This window comes from Carcharhinus amblyrhynchos, chromosome 18 (assembly GCF_965287045.1).
Source record: "Carcharhinus amblyrhynchos chromosome 18, sCarAmb.v2.hapA, whole genome shotgun sequence".
In the NCBI taxonomy this organism is placed as follows: Eukaryota; Metazoa; Chordata; class Chondrichthyes; order Carcharhiniformes; family Carcharhinidae; genus Carcharhinus; species Carcharhinus amblyrhynchos.
This window is the reverse complement of record NC_137341.1, coordinates 38326917-38345941: the sequence shown is the minus strand read 5'-3', so window position 1 is coordinate 38345941 and position 19025 is coordinate 38326917. Positions and strand designations below refer to the sequence as shown.

Genomic DNA, 19025 nt, shown 5'->3' with positions numbered 1-19025 from the left:
GCCCCCTACAAACCCTCCCTGCCTCTGTAAACACCTCCAGCCCCCTACAAACCCTCCCCACCTCCTCCAACCCCCTATAAACCCTCCCTACCTCTGTAACCTCGTCCAGCTCCTACAAACTCCCACTGTAACCTCCTCCAGCCCCTACAAACCCTCCCTGCCTCTGTAACCTCCTCTAGCCCCACAAACCCTCCCTACCTCTCCAAGTAGGAGGAGATAACCTCCTCCAGCTTCTACATACTCCCCCTCAGTAACCTCCTCCAGCCCCTACAAACCTCCCTACCTCTGTAATCTCCTCCATCCCTTACAAACCCTCCCTCTCTCAGTAACCTCCTGCAGCCCCTACAAACCTCCTCGTTTCAGTAACCTCCTCCAGCCCCTACAAACCCTCCCTCCCTCAATAAGCTCCTCCAGCCCCCTGCAAACCCTCCCTACCTCTGTAACCTCCTCCAGCCCCTATAAACCCTTCCTGCCTCAGTAACCTCCTCCAGCCTCTACAAACTCTCTCTGCCTCGGTAACCTCCTCCAGTATTTCCAACCTCTGAACTATACTTTTCCAATTCTTGCCCCCTGTACATCATTAACTCTGTTGGTGATATTCCTTCAGCTGCCAGTGTGCTGAATTCTGGAATATCCATTTCTGAACCTCTCCACCTATCCACCGCTGGGATTTTTCTAGCGTTGGGGGAGATAGAATTGTAAAATCTCTAGAGTGCAGAAAAAGGCCATTCAGCCCATCAAGTCTGCACCAACTCTCTGACAGAGCATCTTACCTAGACCCTATCCCTGTAACCCCGAGTATTTACACTGCCAATTCTCCTAACCTACACATTGTGGGGCACGAAGGGGCAATTTTGTATGACCAGTCAACTTAACCTGCACGTCTTTGGACTGTGGGAGGAAACCCATGCAGACATGGGGAGAATGTGCAAACTCTGCACAGACAGTGACTTGAGGCCAGAATTGAACCTGGTAACCTAGTACTGTGAGGCAGCAGTGCTAACCATTGTGCCACCATAAGACCATAAGATACATGAGTGGAATTAGGCCATTCAGCCCATCGAGTTTATTCCGCCATTCAATCATGGCTGATTTGAATCTCATTCCCATTCTCCTGCCTTCTCCCCATAGCCTGTGCCGCTGTCTGCTTGCCTGTGGGTCAATTGAGGCCTTTAAGTGGCTAGTTAAAGGATACTTGGCCTTATCACACCACCGCTGGTATTTTACCTTCAGGCGGTGGGGTGTGTACAGACCATGTGGCAAGGCTGTTAGGTGAGACCTTGTATCCTTTTCTCAAGCTGAGGGGGAGATGCCTCGGGTTTGGACGCCTTGTGCCTAATGTTTCCTCACAGAAAAACTCCCTTTGACCTCCCAAATGCAACCCCTTTCAAGGGGACCCGCAAACTGGCGCCAGACATCCTGCCTCCCACCACTCCCAGCCACCCTCCCCTTCTATGATTCTATTGCAGGCAAATGGGCTTAGTTTAGATGGCTTTTTTGGTTGGCATTGACCAGTTTGGGCTGAGGGGCCTGTCTCCATGCCGTGGATTCTACATGATTCCATCTGGCTCCACAGTTCCTCTTTTCTTTTGGGACCGGCCACCGCTTCCAGTAGTGCTGTTGGGACTGAAGTGTTGCTGGATATTTGGTTAGCCGGCAGCTTTCATAGGTGGGACTTCCTCCCACAATGGGATGGAGTCTGACCCTGAACCCATTGGCTCGAAGACCATAACGGAGTGGGGGGGAAGTGTGCTCAATATCCTAATTGTCAGAATCGTCGTTTGAGTAGTATTTGGTTCTTTTCCGTTAGTCGTTACTTCCTTCTCTGTAACCTCCAGTTCTTGAGAAAGTGGAAGTCAGGGTCGTGAGTCAGCAAGTGACAAAAAAAAAGAGCCAGTGAGGTGCTTTGCAATAAATCTGCGATGTGATGCAGCGTCCACTTCCTGTTTGTCATGATTTACTTCCTGTTGCCATCTTTGCCACCTCACTTTGGTGCAAACATAAACATCAGCAGCAAAAGGGTCAGAAATGTACAAGGCAGCTAGAATATTTCCAGTGAGTGAAAGGGCTGGTGAGTACAGCCAATATTTAATAGCCATAAAGGAGGAAGAACTTGTTTTAAAATTCTTTAATGGTATGTGGATATCACTGGTATTTATTGCCCATTCCTAATTGCCCCTGAGTGGCCTGCTAGGGTGGTTTTGGGCAGCACGGGTGGCACAGTGATGAGGCGATGGCCTAGTGGTATTGTGGCTAGACTATTAATCCGGAAGCCCAGCTAATGTTCTGGGGACCAGGGTTCGAACCCTGCCATGGTAGACGGTGGTATTTGAAGTCAATAAAAAAAAAATCTGGAACTAAGAATTAAGATGACCATGAAACCACTGTCAATTGTTGGAAAAAATCCCTTCTGGTTCACTAATGTCCTTCAGGGAAGAGAATTTGCCATCCTTACCCCGTCTGGCCTACATGTGACTCCAGAGTCACATCAATGTGGTTGACTCTCAACAGCCTTTGGGCAGTAAATGTTGGACAGCCAGCGACACCCATGTCCCATGAATGAATTTTTAAAAAACTGCTACCTCACAGTGCCAGGGACTCAGGTTCAGTTCCACCTTTGAGCCGCTGTCTGTGTGGAGTCTGCACGTTCGCCCCCTGCCTGCATGTGTTTCCTCCGGTTTTCTCCCACAGTCCAAAGATGTGCAGGTGAATTGGCCATGCTGAATTGACCCATAGTATCCCAAGATGTGTCGGTTGGATCGATTAGCCACAGTAAACATGTGGGGTTACGGGGGTAGAGATAGGGAGAGAAGCTGGATAGGATACTCTGCCAGGGAGTCGGTGCTGACTCGATGGGCTGAATGGCCTCTTCTGCACTGTAGGGATCTATGATTCTACGAAATGTTAATTACTGTGGGTCTGGTGACAGAAGTAGGCCAGACCAGGTAGGGATGGCAGATTTCCTTCCCTAAAGTGAACCAGATGGGTTTTTATTAATGACAATTGCTGACAGTTTTATGGTCACCTTTCAATTCCAGACTTTATTGAATTAAAATTCCACGTCCTGGGACGCCCCGTCTCCGGCCGCCGCAGCCCGGGACGCCCCGGCTGAAGCAGATTTGATCGTAACACTGAAGTGAATTGGATAAATACTCCAGAAAAAAATAATTTGCAGGATTATGGGAAGAACAGGGGGGGTGGGATTAATTGGCTGGCTCCCACAAATTAACACAGGCACAATGGGCCAAATGGCCTTCTTTTCAGTGCTTTTTCATTTTATGATTCTATGGCAACAGGAAATTAGGAGTCATTTTTGGGGCAGCTGGTTATTTGATCAGGTAATGCTCTGTTATGGGGAGCGATCGAGGCAGAGACCATTGGTGAAGTATTAGAGGAGGGGAATGCAAGCCTGGAAAATCAGATTGGATTTCTTCAAAGAGCAAGCGCAAAAGTAAAATAGTGAATGTCCTCCTTTCTTGTTCTTGTGCTTTTATGATTCCTGTGTTTGATCCTTGATCTATTCTGAAGCATTTAAACAATACTTGTGGTGCTTCTTCAATATGTTCATTTGATTTTGATGTGAGGTCTAATTTCCAGCACCTCTCTGTTTCATGGGAAAGGATTGTGAGATCTTGGGAAGAGCAAGATTTATCGGTCTTTTTTTCCTCTGTTTCTGGAAGGGATCCGAGAGTCTTCATTCAAGATCTTTCACAGAGCCAAATCAATGGAGAATGTAATATTTATTTTAATGCCTTTTGAACCGATCCATGAAGGAATGGTCTCTTGGGTGTTGTGCTTGGATGGGGAGAGTGAGAGTGAGTGTGACGTGGATTGACTTTTTCGCATTCTGTGTTTCGATCGGATACATACCAGTCTGCAACCAAATGTAGAAACAAATATCAGACCAAAGCCATTATTGTTGCTGAATAGGTTCCACTTAAACTTGGCAGAAGCTGGCACCCACACTCGAACAATGTGGAGTAGAAATGTGTCCTCGTTCTAACCTCTTTTCCATACATTAAAAAGGGGGGACAAAAATGAATAATTTTGAAGCAGATCCTCCCAGCGTCCCATCCGCACCTGTTTTGCGGGTGCTGACACGTTGGCTTTGCAGCTTTCTGGGCAGTGAATGTGATGCCCCTTATTTATAGAAGTGAGGCTACCCACCCTCTAGAAGAAACGGATTTGTATCGGACTGTGCAGAAACCGCAGTCTACTCAGCCTGGGATTACTAACAATTGCCGCTGCCAACCTAACAATCGCCAGAACACGGGAGGACCCTGGGGGACGGGGAGGAGGAGGGGGGAGGGGGTATGTGTACAGGGGTGCTTCCTTCCCACTCTGTCTCCCTCATTTTTTTTGATTTGATTTATTATGTATTAACATACAATGAAAAGTATGTTTCTTGTGCACTGTACAGACAAAGCATACCGTTCATAGAGAAGGAAAGAACAAAAACAGCCCGGGAAACAGGCCCTTCGGCCCAATGAGCCCGCGCCGCCATTTTAACATTACCAGTCCCCCCTCCACCCATGACCCTTATCTATGCTTATGGCATTTCACATTGAGGGAAACTAATTTAGGGACACTTTATTACTTCCAATCAGCCTAATAGCACATCTTTGGGGTGTGGGAGGAAACCGGAGCACCCGGAGAAAACCCACGCAAGCACGGGGAGAATGCGCAAACTCCCACAGACACTGGCCCAAATCCATGTGTCTGCACAGCAAACAGTGATAGTCACCGAGCTGTCGTGTTGCCCAGCATCTGGTCCAGTTTAAGCACACACTAACAACATGAAGCACTAGGCTATTCTCAAACATCCAAGAGCAGCCCTAGTACGACCCGTCGCGTGTATGCCCCTCGTTGGACAACAAGGCGGACCAACTTAAAACCTGTGAATTAAAAGAGAAAAACATTAGTATCATTCCACACCCTTTTACATCACCAGGGACGTCCCAGTGCTAATGAGCCTTATTTAAAACAATCTCCTATATCCTCCCATCTCCAACCCACTCATGTGCCTGTCTAAGTAACTCTTAAACAACTCCAGCATGCCTGCCTCCACCACCTCACTTGGCAGAGCATTCCATACCCCCACTACCCTCTGTGTGAAAAACCTCCCTCTAATATCTGTATTGTACCTCTCCCCCCTCACCCTAAGCCTGTGGCCCCTCGTACTGTGTGTCTCTAACATAGGAAATAGCTTACCTCTGTTTACTCTATCTATACCCTTCATAATCTTATATACCTCTATTAGATCCCCCCTCAGTAGCTGTCTTTCAAGGGAAAACAGCCCCAATTTGCTCAATCTTTCCTCATAACCCAGTCCTTCCATACCAGGCAACATCCTGGCAAACCTCCTCTGCACTCTCTCCAGAGTCTCCACGTCCTTCCGGTAGTAAGGCAACCAGAATTGGATGCAGTACTCCAAATGCGGCCTAACCAACGTTCTGTACAACTGCAACATTAGACTCCAGCTCTTATATTCTATACCCCTTCCTATAAAGGCTAACATACCATAGGCTTTCTTCACAACCTTCTCCACTTGTACTGCCACCTTCAAAGACTTGTGCACTTGCACCCCCAGGTCCTGCTGCGTTTCTATACTCTTTATAGGCATACCCTTTACCATATAACTCCCCCCTACATTATTCCAGCCAAAATGCATCACCTCACATTTATCAGGATTAAACTCCATTTGCCCAATATACCAGCAGGAGAGAGTTCAGAATGTAGTGTTACAGTCATAGCTAGGGTGTAGAGAAAGATCAGCTTGGTAGGTTCATTCAAAAGTCTGATGGCAGCCTGGAAGAAGCTGTTCTTGAGTGGGTTGGTACGTGACCTCAGACTTTTGTATCTTTTACCGATGGAATGTCCAGGGTGCATGGGGTCCTTAATTATGCTGGCTGCTTTGCCAAGGCAACAGGAAGTGTAGTCAGAGTCAATGGATGGGAGGTTGATTTGCGTGATGGATTGGGCTACGTTCACAATCTTGTGTAGTTTCTTACGGTCTTGGTCAGAGCAGGAGAGATTGCAAAGGATGCTTTCTGTGGTGCATGGGTGGGACCTGGAGAAGGGGGTGGGTGGGGGGAGGTGTAGGCAGGAGCAGGAGCTCTTCTTCCCCACTCTGTCACCCTCACTATCCACCCTGTCTGCCATTCTCGCCTCATGTTCTCGCACCAAGTACACCCTCCTTCGACGTATTCTGAGGCTGCTGTCTTTGTTAGCTGAACTGGCAGCGGAGGAACAACAGGTAACTTGTGCTGAGGCACGGAGACCAATTTTCTGGGAAAATAGGCCCTAAACCTTTTTCACCCCATTGCGTCACAGCCAGGTCTAAACACTGTGAAGATGGACGTTCAGTCTGCGTGGGATGTTTTACTGCCCTAGATGCCATATAAATGCAAGTAGTTGCTGTTTACACTGGCACAGCAATCACAGTTTAATGAAGCACGTGTCACTATTTCAGATGGCACGGTGGGTTCGTTACCACAGAAGAGCGCGGGTTTGATAATGTCACGCATTACTACAATAGACTCCAGCACCTACTCCAGCCTCCCCTTGAACAGCTTCAGGGGTGGCCGTTAAATGGTGCCAACCTCACACGAGCTTGGGCATGCAGCCACTCAGCAGCTGGGCTAGGAGCCACCAACATTCAACTGAGCACAAAGATTTTGTGTTGTCTGCGTTACTTTGAGTGGGGCAAAGGTTAAGCGTGGATCATTGAACACTGCCCCTGTTTTAGGGGGCTTTCCAATTGTTTTAGCACCTCCGCACCTGGGACCTGGGATTTCCTGTCCAGAATCAGATCCCCGCAGGTCCGGGAGGATATTGGTTAAGTGCGCCTGTTTTGAAGGTCTAATTCTTGTATGTTGCAACACTTATTCCTCCTTGTTTGTAGCACTTAAATGGACGCACAGGGCATCTTGTTCTAAGTGTGCCGCTGTCAAGCCATCAGCAGTGTCTCAGTGTTAGTCATTTTAGTCTCTGAGTCAAAGGGCTATAGGTTTAAAGTGGTGGTGACTGTCCCTTTAAGAGCAACACAAAACCCTGAACTCATAAAGCCGATACACGCAGTGCCAGGACCAGGAAGGGTGTTACAACCATCAGAGGCCCAGGCTCTCAGATGGGATGTGAAACGGAAGTCCCACCTGCGTTCTCAGGTGGACATAAAGTATCCCATGGCACTATTCCCAGTACTTGTGCTGGCAATCTGTACGTAGTGGATTCCAGTATCTCATTATAACCCCTATTCATTACTGAACCAGTGGCTGGGCCTTGCAATGTGCTTTTGATTAGCCTTAATGAATGAATGGGTTAGATTTCATGAATTATTCAGGACTTTAATGAGACAAATGTGCAGGGATATTTTAATTAACCATCTTTTATCATAAAAATGACTCCTTGATGACTTTCAGGAACATTTCAATTAAAATAAGGTTAAAAGAGAAGTCCCTGAACACTAGATGAAGTGCAGGACTATTGAATGTGCCTTTGTGCCATCCAGACTTGTGCAAGTGAACCGAGGAGCACAAGTGGGCCATTCGGCCCCTCTAGCCTGCTTTCCACCATTCAACAGCATCACAGTTGATTTGATTGAGGTCTGATCTCCACATTTCTGCCTACACCACAACCCTTCACTCCACTTGTCGATCAGAAATCTCTCTAAACTCAGCCTTGAATATTTTCGGTGACCGGCCTCCACTGCTCATTGGGATGAGAATTTCAAAGTTTAACTACCCTCTGAAAGGGTAACTGAACTGGCAGCGAGGAACAACAGTAACTTGTGCTGAGGCATGGAGAGCAATTATCTGGGAAAATGGGCTCTAAACCTTGTTTACCCGGTTGCGTCACAGCCAGGTCTAAATACTGTGAAGATAGATGTTCAGTCCGTGGGATGTTTTATTGCCCTAGATGCCGTATAAATGCAAGTAGTTGTTTTCACCGGCACAGCAATCACAGTTTAATGAAGCACGTGTCACTATTTCAGATGGCACGGTGGGTTCGTTACCACGGAATTACATTGCCTCTACTAGCATACCAAGCATCCAACTACAAAGCAGCCCCATTGCTTACCATTCAGGGGTGAACTCACTTGATGCACAGGACAAGTTTTTACATCTCGGAATGCTGGCGGACAACCCCGGAGAGGGGCAGAGCTCTGCTGGCCACAGGAGTTTGGGCCCGGAACGGAGACTGTAAGATCCCAGAAATATCCAACAGCTGCACTTGGGCGGGAGGGGAAGTCATCAAGTTACATCGAGTGGAGTCAGTTTTTCCAAAATCTCCACACCAGCAGAAAAGTAGGGATACGTTCAGTTAAATAACAGTAAGCTATGGCTGACTAGAACATTAAACGTTTGCTGAAGTATAGCCTTACAATTCAAAGCTTTACGCAAAGATTTCCCCCCATGTCTCCCCCAAACTTAGTCCCTCTCACCTTAAATCTGTGCCTGTTTGTTGTCGACCCTTCCACCCTGGGAAAAAGCTTCCGATTACCCATCCTATCAATGCCTTTCATAATATTCTAGACCTCCACCTTCCCAGTGCAAACAATCCGAGTTTATCCAACCTCTCTTCATACCTAAAACCCTCCAGTCCAGGCAACTTCCTGGTAAACCTTCTTTGCACCTTCACCAAAGCATCCACATCCTTCTGACGGTGCAGTGACCAGAACTGCGTGCAGTATTCCAAGTGTGGCCTATCTAAAAAGTTTTATACAGCTGTAACATAACTTGCTAACTTTTAGACTCAGTGCTCTGGCCAGTGAAGGCAAGCATGCTGTATGACTTCCTGGTCACCTTATCCACTTGTGTTGCCACTTTCAGGGATCTATGGACCCGTACGCCCAGATCCCTCTGCATGTCAATGCTAGTGGCTTAGGTCACTCAGGAATGATCACCAGAAGTGATTACCAGTTAAACTCCAGTATGTCCAATAAAACAGTAAAATAATGCGAGCAGTGGTTTGCCAGTGACTGAATTCTATGGTTAGAACAGCACATGTTTCTACTTATGTTGGACCCAGTGCACTTTACAGGAGCGATTATCAAGCAAAGTCGAACACCAGGCAATAGAAGGAGATATTGGGATGTCTGACCAAGGGGTAAGTTTGAAGGAGTGTTTCAAAGGAAGACAGAGGTGGAGATGTTTACAAGCAAGTTATAATGAGATGGCTTGGAAGGTTAATGACAGCTGTTGTATCTATAATAAGCCAGATGTTGGCAGAATTAGAGCATTCATCAGGAAGACAGGAGGGGCCTGGTATAAACTATATCACCAGCCTTGCTTTATAGGAGAGGAAGGAGTCAGCCTGAGTTCCTAATGATTATCCCAGTGACCTACCTACAGTATGTTAGCTTCATTGGCAATGCTAAATTGCCCCTTAGTGTCAAGGGATTAGTTGGGATAGGGCTTGATTGGGATTGGTGTTGATGCAGGCCCAATGGGCCGAATGGCCTCCCTCTGCACTGTAGGGTCTCTGGTTCTGTGATGTACAGATGGTTAAACAGCATGCAACATTTACTACCCAGACTTAACCAATGTTCTCCCGGACCGGCGCGGATCTGATCCTGGACAGGAAATCCCAGCTCCCAAGCCGGAGGCAGAACCTTCAGACAGGGAACAGGGAGTGAATCAAAATGACCTTTGGAAAGGCCGGGTGAGGTACAACTTGCCGAGAAACTCGATCTGGGAAGCAGTGGGCTGGGCGAGCACAGATAAAGAACCCGATTTTGAGCTTTCCAAACCACTGGGAATTGGGGACGGACAGAGGGACAGACTGCCTAACATGAGGGATTGATATTTTCAGTATGAACAGATGTGGTGTTAGGTTTCGAACCCCCGTCTGCCAGTGTCAGAAATAAATTGGAGCCTCTGTCGTAATGTGGTTCAGTGTCTGAATTACTGCAGTCTAATTTCTTTCTAAATATGTGTTGACAGCGCAAAGGATAACTGGAAACCTTCACAAACTCAACGCGCATTGAGTGCTTCAAGATTCACTTTGGGAGATGAGAAAAGGGCTGTATCATTATTCCCACTGCTTTATCACCTTCTTCCCCCACTCCTGCAGGGTGTGAGTCATGCTGCAGTGCAGTTGCACACTCCACCAGCTCATCCCAGGGGGCAGCGTCTAGTGTCTAGACAGTAATTGTTGACAGGCCATTTGACCAGAGGAAGTACATCTCAGCAGCAATTTCCATTTAACACAGTAAAAGATCCCTGGACGCTCTGCAGCAGTGTTACCAGACTCCGAGTCACTTAAACTCGCAGACACACACAGCACAATTTTCCCATCCCACCTGTCGTGAGAATCATAGCGGGCGGGGTACAGACCATGCAAAGGTCCATTGACCTCGGCGGGATTTTCCAATCTTAGGGCGAGCACAGCCATAAAATCCCGCCCACAGCCTGGTGTTTTCAGGAGGGGCGCATGGTGGTTAGCACTGCTGCCTCACAGCACCAGGGACTCGGGTTCGATTCCCAGCTTGGGTCACTGTCTGTGCGGACTCTGCACATTCTCCCCGTATCTGCTTGGGTTTCCTCCGGGCACTCCTGTTTCCTCCCATAGTCCGAAAGACGTGCCGGTTCAGTGTATTGGTAATGTTAAATTCTCCCTCAGTGTACCCAAACAGGTGCCAGAGTGTGGCGACTGGGGAATTTTCACAGTAAATTCATTGCAGCGTTAATGTAAACCTACTTGTGACACTAATAAATAAACTTTGAAGTGGAAAGCGAGCTTAGGAGGAGGAGTGGTTTAAAGAGGGAATTTCCGATCGCTGAAGACATGGTTACCGGTTGTGAGCCGCGGGAAATGCACGGAAGACCAGAATGGGATGAGTGCAGAAACCTCGGAAGATCGTGTATCTCAACAAGATTGGAGAGTGGGAATGAAGTCATGGATGGGTTTATAAGGCAGAACAGGAATTATAAACTTTGAGGTGTTGCAGGCTGGTCAGCGAACAGGACAGGATATGAGTTAATCCTAATTATTTACTGAGCTGATGACCAGATGACATGTATCACTAGATAAAGAAATAACTTTATTTATATAGGGCATTTCACAACACTGGGACATCCGGAAGTGCTTAAAACTTGAATAAACAGTTTTTGAAATGTGGTCTCTGCTGTATTCCAATTCACGCCCTCCTCCCCCTCTTTAAATTATGTTGTGCTGAAAATTATTTCATGTTAATACTAGGGCGTTAGGGAGAGTTACAGAACAAAGAGATCTAGGGATGCAGGTTCATAACTCCTTGAAAGTGGAGTCACAGGTGGACAAGGCGGTGAAAAAGGCATTCGGTATGCTTGGTTTCATTGGTTGGAACATTGAACACAGGAGTAAATGTGTTGTTGAAGTTGTACAAGACATTGGTAAAGCCACCCTTGGAATACTGTGAACAATTCTGGTCACCTTATAGTATGGATATTATTACACTAGAAAGAGTGAGAAAAGATTGATTGGGATGCTACCAGGCCTAGAAAGTTTGAGTTATAAGGAGAGGCTGGATAGACTGGGACTTTTTTCCCTGGGGCGTCTTGGGCTTAGGGTGATCTTGTAGAGGTCTGCAAAATAATAAGGGGCCTAGATAAGGGAGATAGTCAACAACTTCACCCAAAGGTAGGGGAGTCTAAAACTAGAGGACATAGGTTTAGGTGAGAGAGAAGAGCTACAAAAGGCTCCAGAAAGGCAAATTTTTCACACAGAGGATGGTGAGTGTCTGGAACAAGCTGCCGGAGGTTGTAAAAGACAGTTACGTGGGTAAGATGGGTATAGAGGGATATAGGCCAAACACAAGCAATTGGGACTAACTTAGTGGTTAAAAAAAGGCCATCATAAACAAATTGGGCCAAAGGGTCTGTTTCTATGTTGTAAACCTCTATGAATCAGAACTTCACCAAAGTGTAATTCGTAAGAGTTCAACCTCCATCAAGATCACATAGCTGGTCATTCAACTTGCTGGTTTTAAAAAACCTTGGGTCGTGCCCAAGGTTTGATGTTATTTGTACTGAGTGATCTGTACCATGAACCCATGCACACACAACTGCAGCTTCCTGCTAAATTCCGCCAGCGCAGAATAAGTCATAAAGAAGGCACAGGAAGATTCAAATGAGACGTTTAAAAGTCTGTCTGGCCAGGTGGGGCATCAACAGTTGGAATGTTGGGACTTCTGTCCAGAAATGTAGAATGGGCTGGGCTTTACCTTATCCCAACCTATTTCCTGCTGTTAAATCCATAAGTAGTGATGTGGTCCAACCATGTTTGTAACTTGTTGCGATATGTCTTTAAGGGGTAGCAGCATGACATCACTAAAAGGGAAGTGTGTCATGTCACTCAATTTTACTTTGGTCTGTGAGCAAAGCACTTGGCACTTAGCTCCATAGAATCCTTACAGTGCAGAAGGAGGTCATTTGGCCCATCGAGTCTGCACCAACTCTTACCGAAACCCCACCCTTCCACACTTTCCCGTAACTGCTGCACATCTACCCAGCCTATGCATCTTCTGGACACAGAGGGACAAATAAGCATGGCCAATCCACCTATGCTTCACATCTTTGGACTGTGGGAGGAAACCCATAAAGATACAAACAGTCACCCAAGGCTAGGAATCAAGCCCAGGTCACTGGTGCTGTGAGGCAGCAGTGCTAACCATTCTACCACCCTTTAAACACCAGCATGGCCTATTTCTGTTCTTCAAAATTCTGTGCAATTGAGTTGAAGAGATTTTATTTTCCATTTTCCTTCCCACATTTAATAACTGACCCACTGTGCTCTGCTGCTCATGTCAAGCTTGCTATTCATGGATATATATTCTCATGTGTCTAATTTAAATACATGAACCCCCCAATGCGTTTACCAATCCCTTATGAGTGATCGGGATCTTTCTATCATTAGAACAGCACATGACACTGGAATAATGGTACTTGAAGTTGACTGTAGGATCCAGAGCTAATAGCTGTATTAAGTTCCCTCCAATGTTGCACACTCAAACTCAACAACACGTGCATTGTTAAATGTGGGTTCGATTCCCGGCTTGGGTCACTGTCTGTGCGGAGTTTGCATGTTCCTCCCGTGTCTGCATGGGTTTCCTCTGGGTGCTCTGGTTTCCTCCCACAGTCCAAAAGACATGCTGGTTAGGTGCATTGGCCACGCTGAATTCTCCCTCAGTGTACCTGAACAGGTGCCGGAGTGTGGCGACTAGGGGATTTTCACAGTAATTTCATTGCAGTGTTATTGTAGGCCTACTTGTGACACTAATAAATAAAACTTTAATGCTTTACATGAACTTACTCTTGCCTTAATTTCACTTCACACTGTCAACATATCCTTCTATTCCTTTCTGCCTCGCACTTCCCTAGTTTTGCCTTAAACATCCATGATATTATGTCCATGATATTCTCCTCCATGTGGTAATGGGTCTCACAAAGGAGATTATGTAATTTCTCTGGAATAATTTGGTTTTCAACTGTGAGCAGAGTTGTTGTCTTGGTGGCTCTGATTCAGTCTCCTGTTGTGTCTCATCCCAGGTTACAGAGAAGGTTTTCTGTGGAAACGAGGTCGTGACAATGGCCAGTTCTTAAGCAGGAAGTTCATACTATCAGAGCGGGAAGGTGTGCTGAAATATTTCAACAAACATGATGTAAGTAGGCAACCTCGTCACCTCTGCTGAATACCCCTGCCCCACTCACCTTTACATGGCAAGCCTGCATCAAATTCTCAAATTTGAGTTACGGTTTGCAAGTTTTAAAAATAAGTATTCGGAAGAGTTTACAACAAGCATCAGCACCTCTGGATGTGACGGATGCCTCCAATAACTATCAAAATCTGTGGGAAATATTCCCATGCAATGCACCTACCTCAGGCTAAAATCTGATCCGAACACCTACTCATTCTCTTAAATAGACACACGCATGTTTTTTTTATTCATTCACAGAAAATGGACACCTCTACTGGAAGGTTGGCGGGAGGGGTTCCCATAGAGATCAGCACAGTCTTAATGTTGCTGGACTCATGGCTTGATGGCACACAGTGGTTAGCACTGTTGTCTCACAGTGCCAGGGATCTGGATTCAATTCCCAGCTTGGGTCACTGTCTGTATGGAGTTTGCACGTTCTCCCTGTGTCTGGATGGGTTTCCTCCAGATGCTCCGATTTCCTCCCACACTTCTAAGATGTGTGGGTTAGGTTGATTGGCCATGCTAAATTTGTCCCTTAATGTTTGGGAGTTTTAAAATGCTGGGGGGGAAGGTGGGATCACCTCAAGTTTTGGGGTCCATGTGGATTACAGCAATTCTTTGTAGCTGTTCCTGTGGGGCTTTGGCTATTTGAAAACAGTAAGAAGTCTCACAACACCAGGTGAAATTCCAACAGGTTTATTTGATAGTAGACACCACAAGCTTTCGGAACGCTGTTCTTTCGTCAGGTGAGTTGTTCCAAAAGCTTGTGGCGTTTACTATCAAATAAACCTGTTGGACTTTAACCTGGTGTTGTGAGACTTCTTACTGTGTTTACCCCAGTCCAACGCCGGCATCTCCACATCATGGCTATTTGAATAGGCAGCTACAAGTCAACTGCATTACAGTGGATCTGAAGTCATGTACAGGCTAAACTGAAGTTGCTTGATTTGCGTCACTATAGGACATTAGTGAACCAAATGGGTTTTTACAACAATCCATCGATGGTAACCATTGCCGATGCTGTCTTTTTAATTCCAGATGTAATTAATTATCAGGGATTTGAAGACGCGCATCTCTGGATCACCAGTCATAGAATCCTAGAATCCCTTCAGTGCAGAAGGAGGCAATTCAGCCCATCTAGCCTGCACAGACAACAATCCTACGCAGGCCCTATTCCCCCATGTATTAACCCTGCAAATCTTCCTAACATTAAGAGACAAATTTAGCACGGCCAATCAACCTAACCCACAGATCTTTGGACTGTGGGAGGAAACTGGAGCACCCGGGGGAAACCCACGCAGACACAGGGAGAACATGTAACCTCTGCACAGACAGTGACCCAAGCCAGGAATCGAACCCGGGGGTCCTGGCGCTGTGAGGCAGCAGTGCTAACCACTGTGCCACCATGCTGCCAGTCCAGTAACATAACCACTACGTTGATCTCTATGGGAATACTGAAGGATGGGAGGGAGCAATTTGGATTTAGTGCCACTGGGAAGGGGTAGAGCAGGTAATGTGGCCAGGTACTGAAGGAGGAAGAGACTGGATTAGGTTTTCCCCGGATGGTGTCAAACTTTGTGGCATTTTGTTTTCTCTCCCCCCCGTGCCATCCTCCCCAAAAACTTGGCAGGAAACGCAACTCCCTTGCTGTGGAGAGACTCTTCCCGCTCAGAAAGGACAGTAGGACTAGAGGGCACAGCCTCAAGATAAAGGGGGGGCGGTTTAGAACGGAGTTGAGGAGGAACTTCTTCACTCAAAGGGTGGTGAATCTCTGGAATTCTCTGCCCGTTGAAGTGGTGGAGGCTGCCTCGCTAAATATTTTTAAGACGCGGGTTGATGGGTTTTTGATAAGAGAGGGGATTAAGGGTTATGGGGAGAGGGCGGGAAAGTGGAACTGAGCAGCGACAGATCAGCCATGACCTTACTGAATGGCGGGGCAGGCTCGAAGGGCTAGATGGCCTACTCCTGCTCCTATTTCTTATGTTCTTATGTTCTTATAAGGTTGGTGCCAATCCTGTGGAATGATTAGTTATTAAGAGGCATGCAAGAGTTGCCTAAACTGACTCACTTCCTTGAATCTGATCCATCCCACCCACTGATTGAAAATGACTGTGTAGAAATGTGGGCAAAAGCCACATCCTCCCTTCCACAGCACAGCACATTGACACATCAACTTGCACTTCTGCAGTCACACACACACACACAGGCTATATAAACTCCCAACATCGACTTCTCTCTTCCACCCCTCCCTGATTTCTGAGGGCTATCTTGAGCATCCTGGTTTCTGCGTAAAGGGGAAAGTCATCAGACAATGTTTGTTTCAATCTAAACTGGAAACAAGAACTCAGTATGGAATGACAAAGTAGGTCACTGCTGGCATTTCCTTTGGGCAAATGAACTGAATGAAATTGAACAAACTCAGGGACAAAGCAAGAAAGGCAGCACCCAAAAAGATGGGAACAGTCCGAAACAAAAGGCAAAGCAGAAAGGCAATGTAAACTATTGAATTAATGGCCATGGCAATGTGGCGATGGCAATGGCCTGTGCCACTTGTGGGCGGCACAGTGGTTAGCGCTGCTCCTCTCACCGCCAGGGACCCGGATTCGATTCCAGGCTCGGGTCACTGCCTGTGCAGAATCTGCACATTCTCCCCGTGCCTGCATGGGTTCCCTCCAGGTGCTCCAATTCCCTCCCACAGTCCAAAAGATGTGCAGGTTAGGTTGATTGGCCATGATAAATTGCTCCTTAGTGTCTGGGAGATTAGCAGGGTAAATACGTGGGTGTTACAGGGATAGGGCTTGGTTGGGAGTGCTGTCGGTGCTGACTCAATGGGCCAAATGGCCTCCTTCTGCACTGTAGATTCTATGATTCTATGAAAATGTGGTTAAAGGGGCCAATAATACACCCCAGTCCTTGGGATGCCCTTGGATATCTCATGCCCCTACTCCAGGGATACCTGGCCGTGAATGTAGCCGCGTAGAGAGGCAGACGGTTGGACTGGGCGACCCCACAGTCAGACTGGGCGATCTCTCAGTTGCCATCTGCCTGGATCTGTTTATAACAAGCCATCTCTAACTGGGTCCAAGAAACCAAGAAATTGACATTGTTGTCCAACCCAGGATATAATCTCTGGGTGCTCACGAGGGCCACTGAAGTATCAGATCAAAGGTAAATCTATTCTTCGATGTGTCTATTGAGTAGCTGAACCATACAAATTGGGTGGGGGGGGGTGGTGCAGAAGTTTGAAAAGAAAGAACGTATATTTTTGCTGGGCTAACATTGTTAGCTTATGCTCTTGATAAGTAATACTTTTGAGAAAATATTTGTTTCCAGTGCTTGGCTGTGTTATTATTACCAGATCTCCAGGCAGAGTATTGGCTTCCCTTTGATATATTTGATGTAGAGCTAAGGAGGGGCCAGTTAGCCAGCATGCAGTTGCAGAAGTCATTATCAATGCACTTTTCTTAGAGGATCATTACAGAGAGGGGAGGCACAAGCTACAGATAGAAACAGTTCTTTCTGTAATGTCTATCATGGCCCAAAGCAGCTCTTTATTTGGAAATAAGCTCTAAATACACTTGCCTGTGACTCTGAGACTTGGAAGCTATCCACATGTATGCAGATCTAGCAGCCTGTAGTTATACATGTGGCCAGTGAAAGAAAGTAGCATTTGATTAGTTAGCATTACCAATCTCCAATCTTCACTCCTAATGGACAAAGCTGACGCTTTTGTCTGAAATGTGAAGAAGTTAAGCTATTTAAAGCATTGACAGTTGGCGGGCATTAACCCTCAATATCAGAACATGGAATCATAGATTCCTACAGTGCAGAAGGAGGCCATTCAGCCCATCGAGTCTCCACTGACCACAGTCCCATCCAGGCCCGATCCCCATAACCCCATGCATTTATCCCTGCTAGTCCCCCCGATACTAAGGGGCAATTCAGCATAGCCAATCCACTTAATCCGCATATCTTTGAACTGTGGGAGGAAAGTGGAACATCTGGAGGAAACCCATGCAGATACGGGGAGAAGGAGCAGAGTTTGCACAGACAGTGACCCAAGCTGGGAATCAAACCTGGCCCCTAGCACAGTGAGGCAGCAGTGCTAAGCAACCTGAAGAGCAAGAATAGGCCATCCGGCCCTTTGAGCCTACTCCCCCATTCAATCAGGTCATAACTGATCTGGTTGTGATCTCAACTTCACTTTGCCCCCCTCCCCCATAATCCTTCACCCCTTTGTCTATCAAAAATCTGTCCAGCTCCACACTGAATAAGTTCAATGGCCCAGTCTTCACTGCTTTCTGGGAAAGAGACTTTCACAGACCCTCTGAGAGAAATAAATTCTCCTCCACATCTTAGAAGGGAGATTTCTTATTTAAACTGTGAGTTTCTCTGGGTCTAGTCTTCCCCACATCCTCCAGTTTCTCCCCTATCAAATCTCCTCAGGATCTTGTATGTTTCAATAAGATCACGTCTCATTCTTCTAAACTCCATTGGGTGATAGGCCCAACCTTCCTTCATCAGATTAAACCCTTCATCCCAGGAATGAGTTGAGTGAAAATTCTCTGAATTGCTTCCAATGCAATTATATCTTTTTTTTCAATTCAGGAGACCCAAACTGTATCTAGTCTTCCAGATATGGACTCACCAATGGCCTGTACAACTGCAGTAAAATATCAATATTTTTATATTCCATTGCAATAAATGCCAACAGTCCAGAGGAGAATATTTGAGGTTTGCCTCTTTACTTCCCCCTGCTCTCCCAACACACTGCTCTCCCGTCCCACCCCACTACAGGAATCATAGCGGGCGGGACACAGACCATCACAAAGGTCCATTGATCTCAGGTGGGATTTTCCAGTTTCAGGCCAAGCGAGGCTAGAAAATCCCAACCAATGTTTCACCTAACTTGGTGGGTGGGAGAGGAGAGAAGGGAAGAAAATCTTTTATAGAAGAAAAGAACAACTCCCATATATTTGGTGCATTTCATGACCTGTCCCAAAGCCCTTTCCAGTCAGTGGAGTACTTTTGAAGTGTCCTCATTGTTGGCCTTTATCGCGAGGGGGATGGAATATAAAAGCAGGGAGGTCTTGCTGCAATTGTACAGGGCACTGGTGAGGCCGCAACTGGAGTACTGTGTGCAATTTTGGTCCCCTTATTTGCAAAAGGATATATTGGCCTTGGAGGGAGTACAGAGAAGGTTCACCAGGCTGATTCCGGAGATGAGGAGGTTAGCTTATGAAGAGAGATTGAGTAGATTGGGCCTGTACTCTTTGGAGTTTAGAAGGCTGAGGGGTGATCTTATAGAGACATATAAGATAATGAAGGGGCTGGTTAGGGTGGAGGC

The 19025-nt window shown here is 46.6% G+C and overlaps 1 protein-coding gene across 1 annotated transcript in view; it reads left to right on the top strand.

Annotated features, from left to right (window-relative positions):
• The window catches only part of LOC145355048 (arf-GAP with dual PH domain-containing protein 1-like), a 126534-nt gene that overhangs the window by 90251 nt on the left and 17258 nt on the right, over nucleotides 1–19025 (top strand). Inside the window, exon 5 of the mRNA XM_080206843.1 lies at nucleotides 13530–13642. Coding sequence (XP_080062969.1) covers nucleotides 13530–13642 — 113 coding nt within the window. The remainder of the gene's footprint in view (nucleotides 1–13529; nucleotides 13643–19025) is intronic.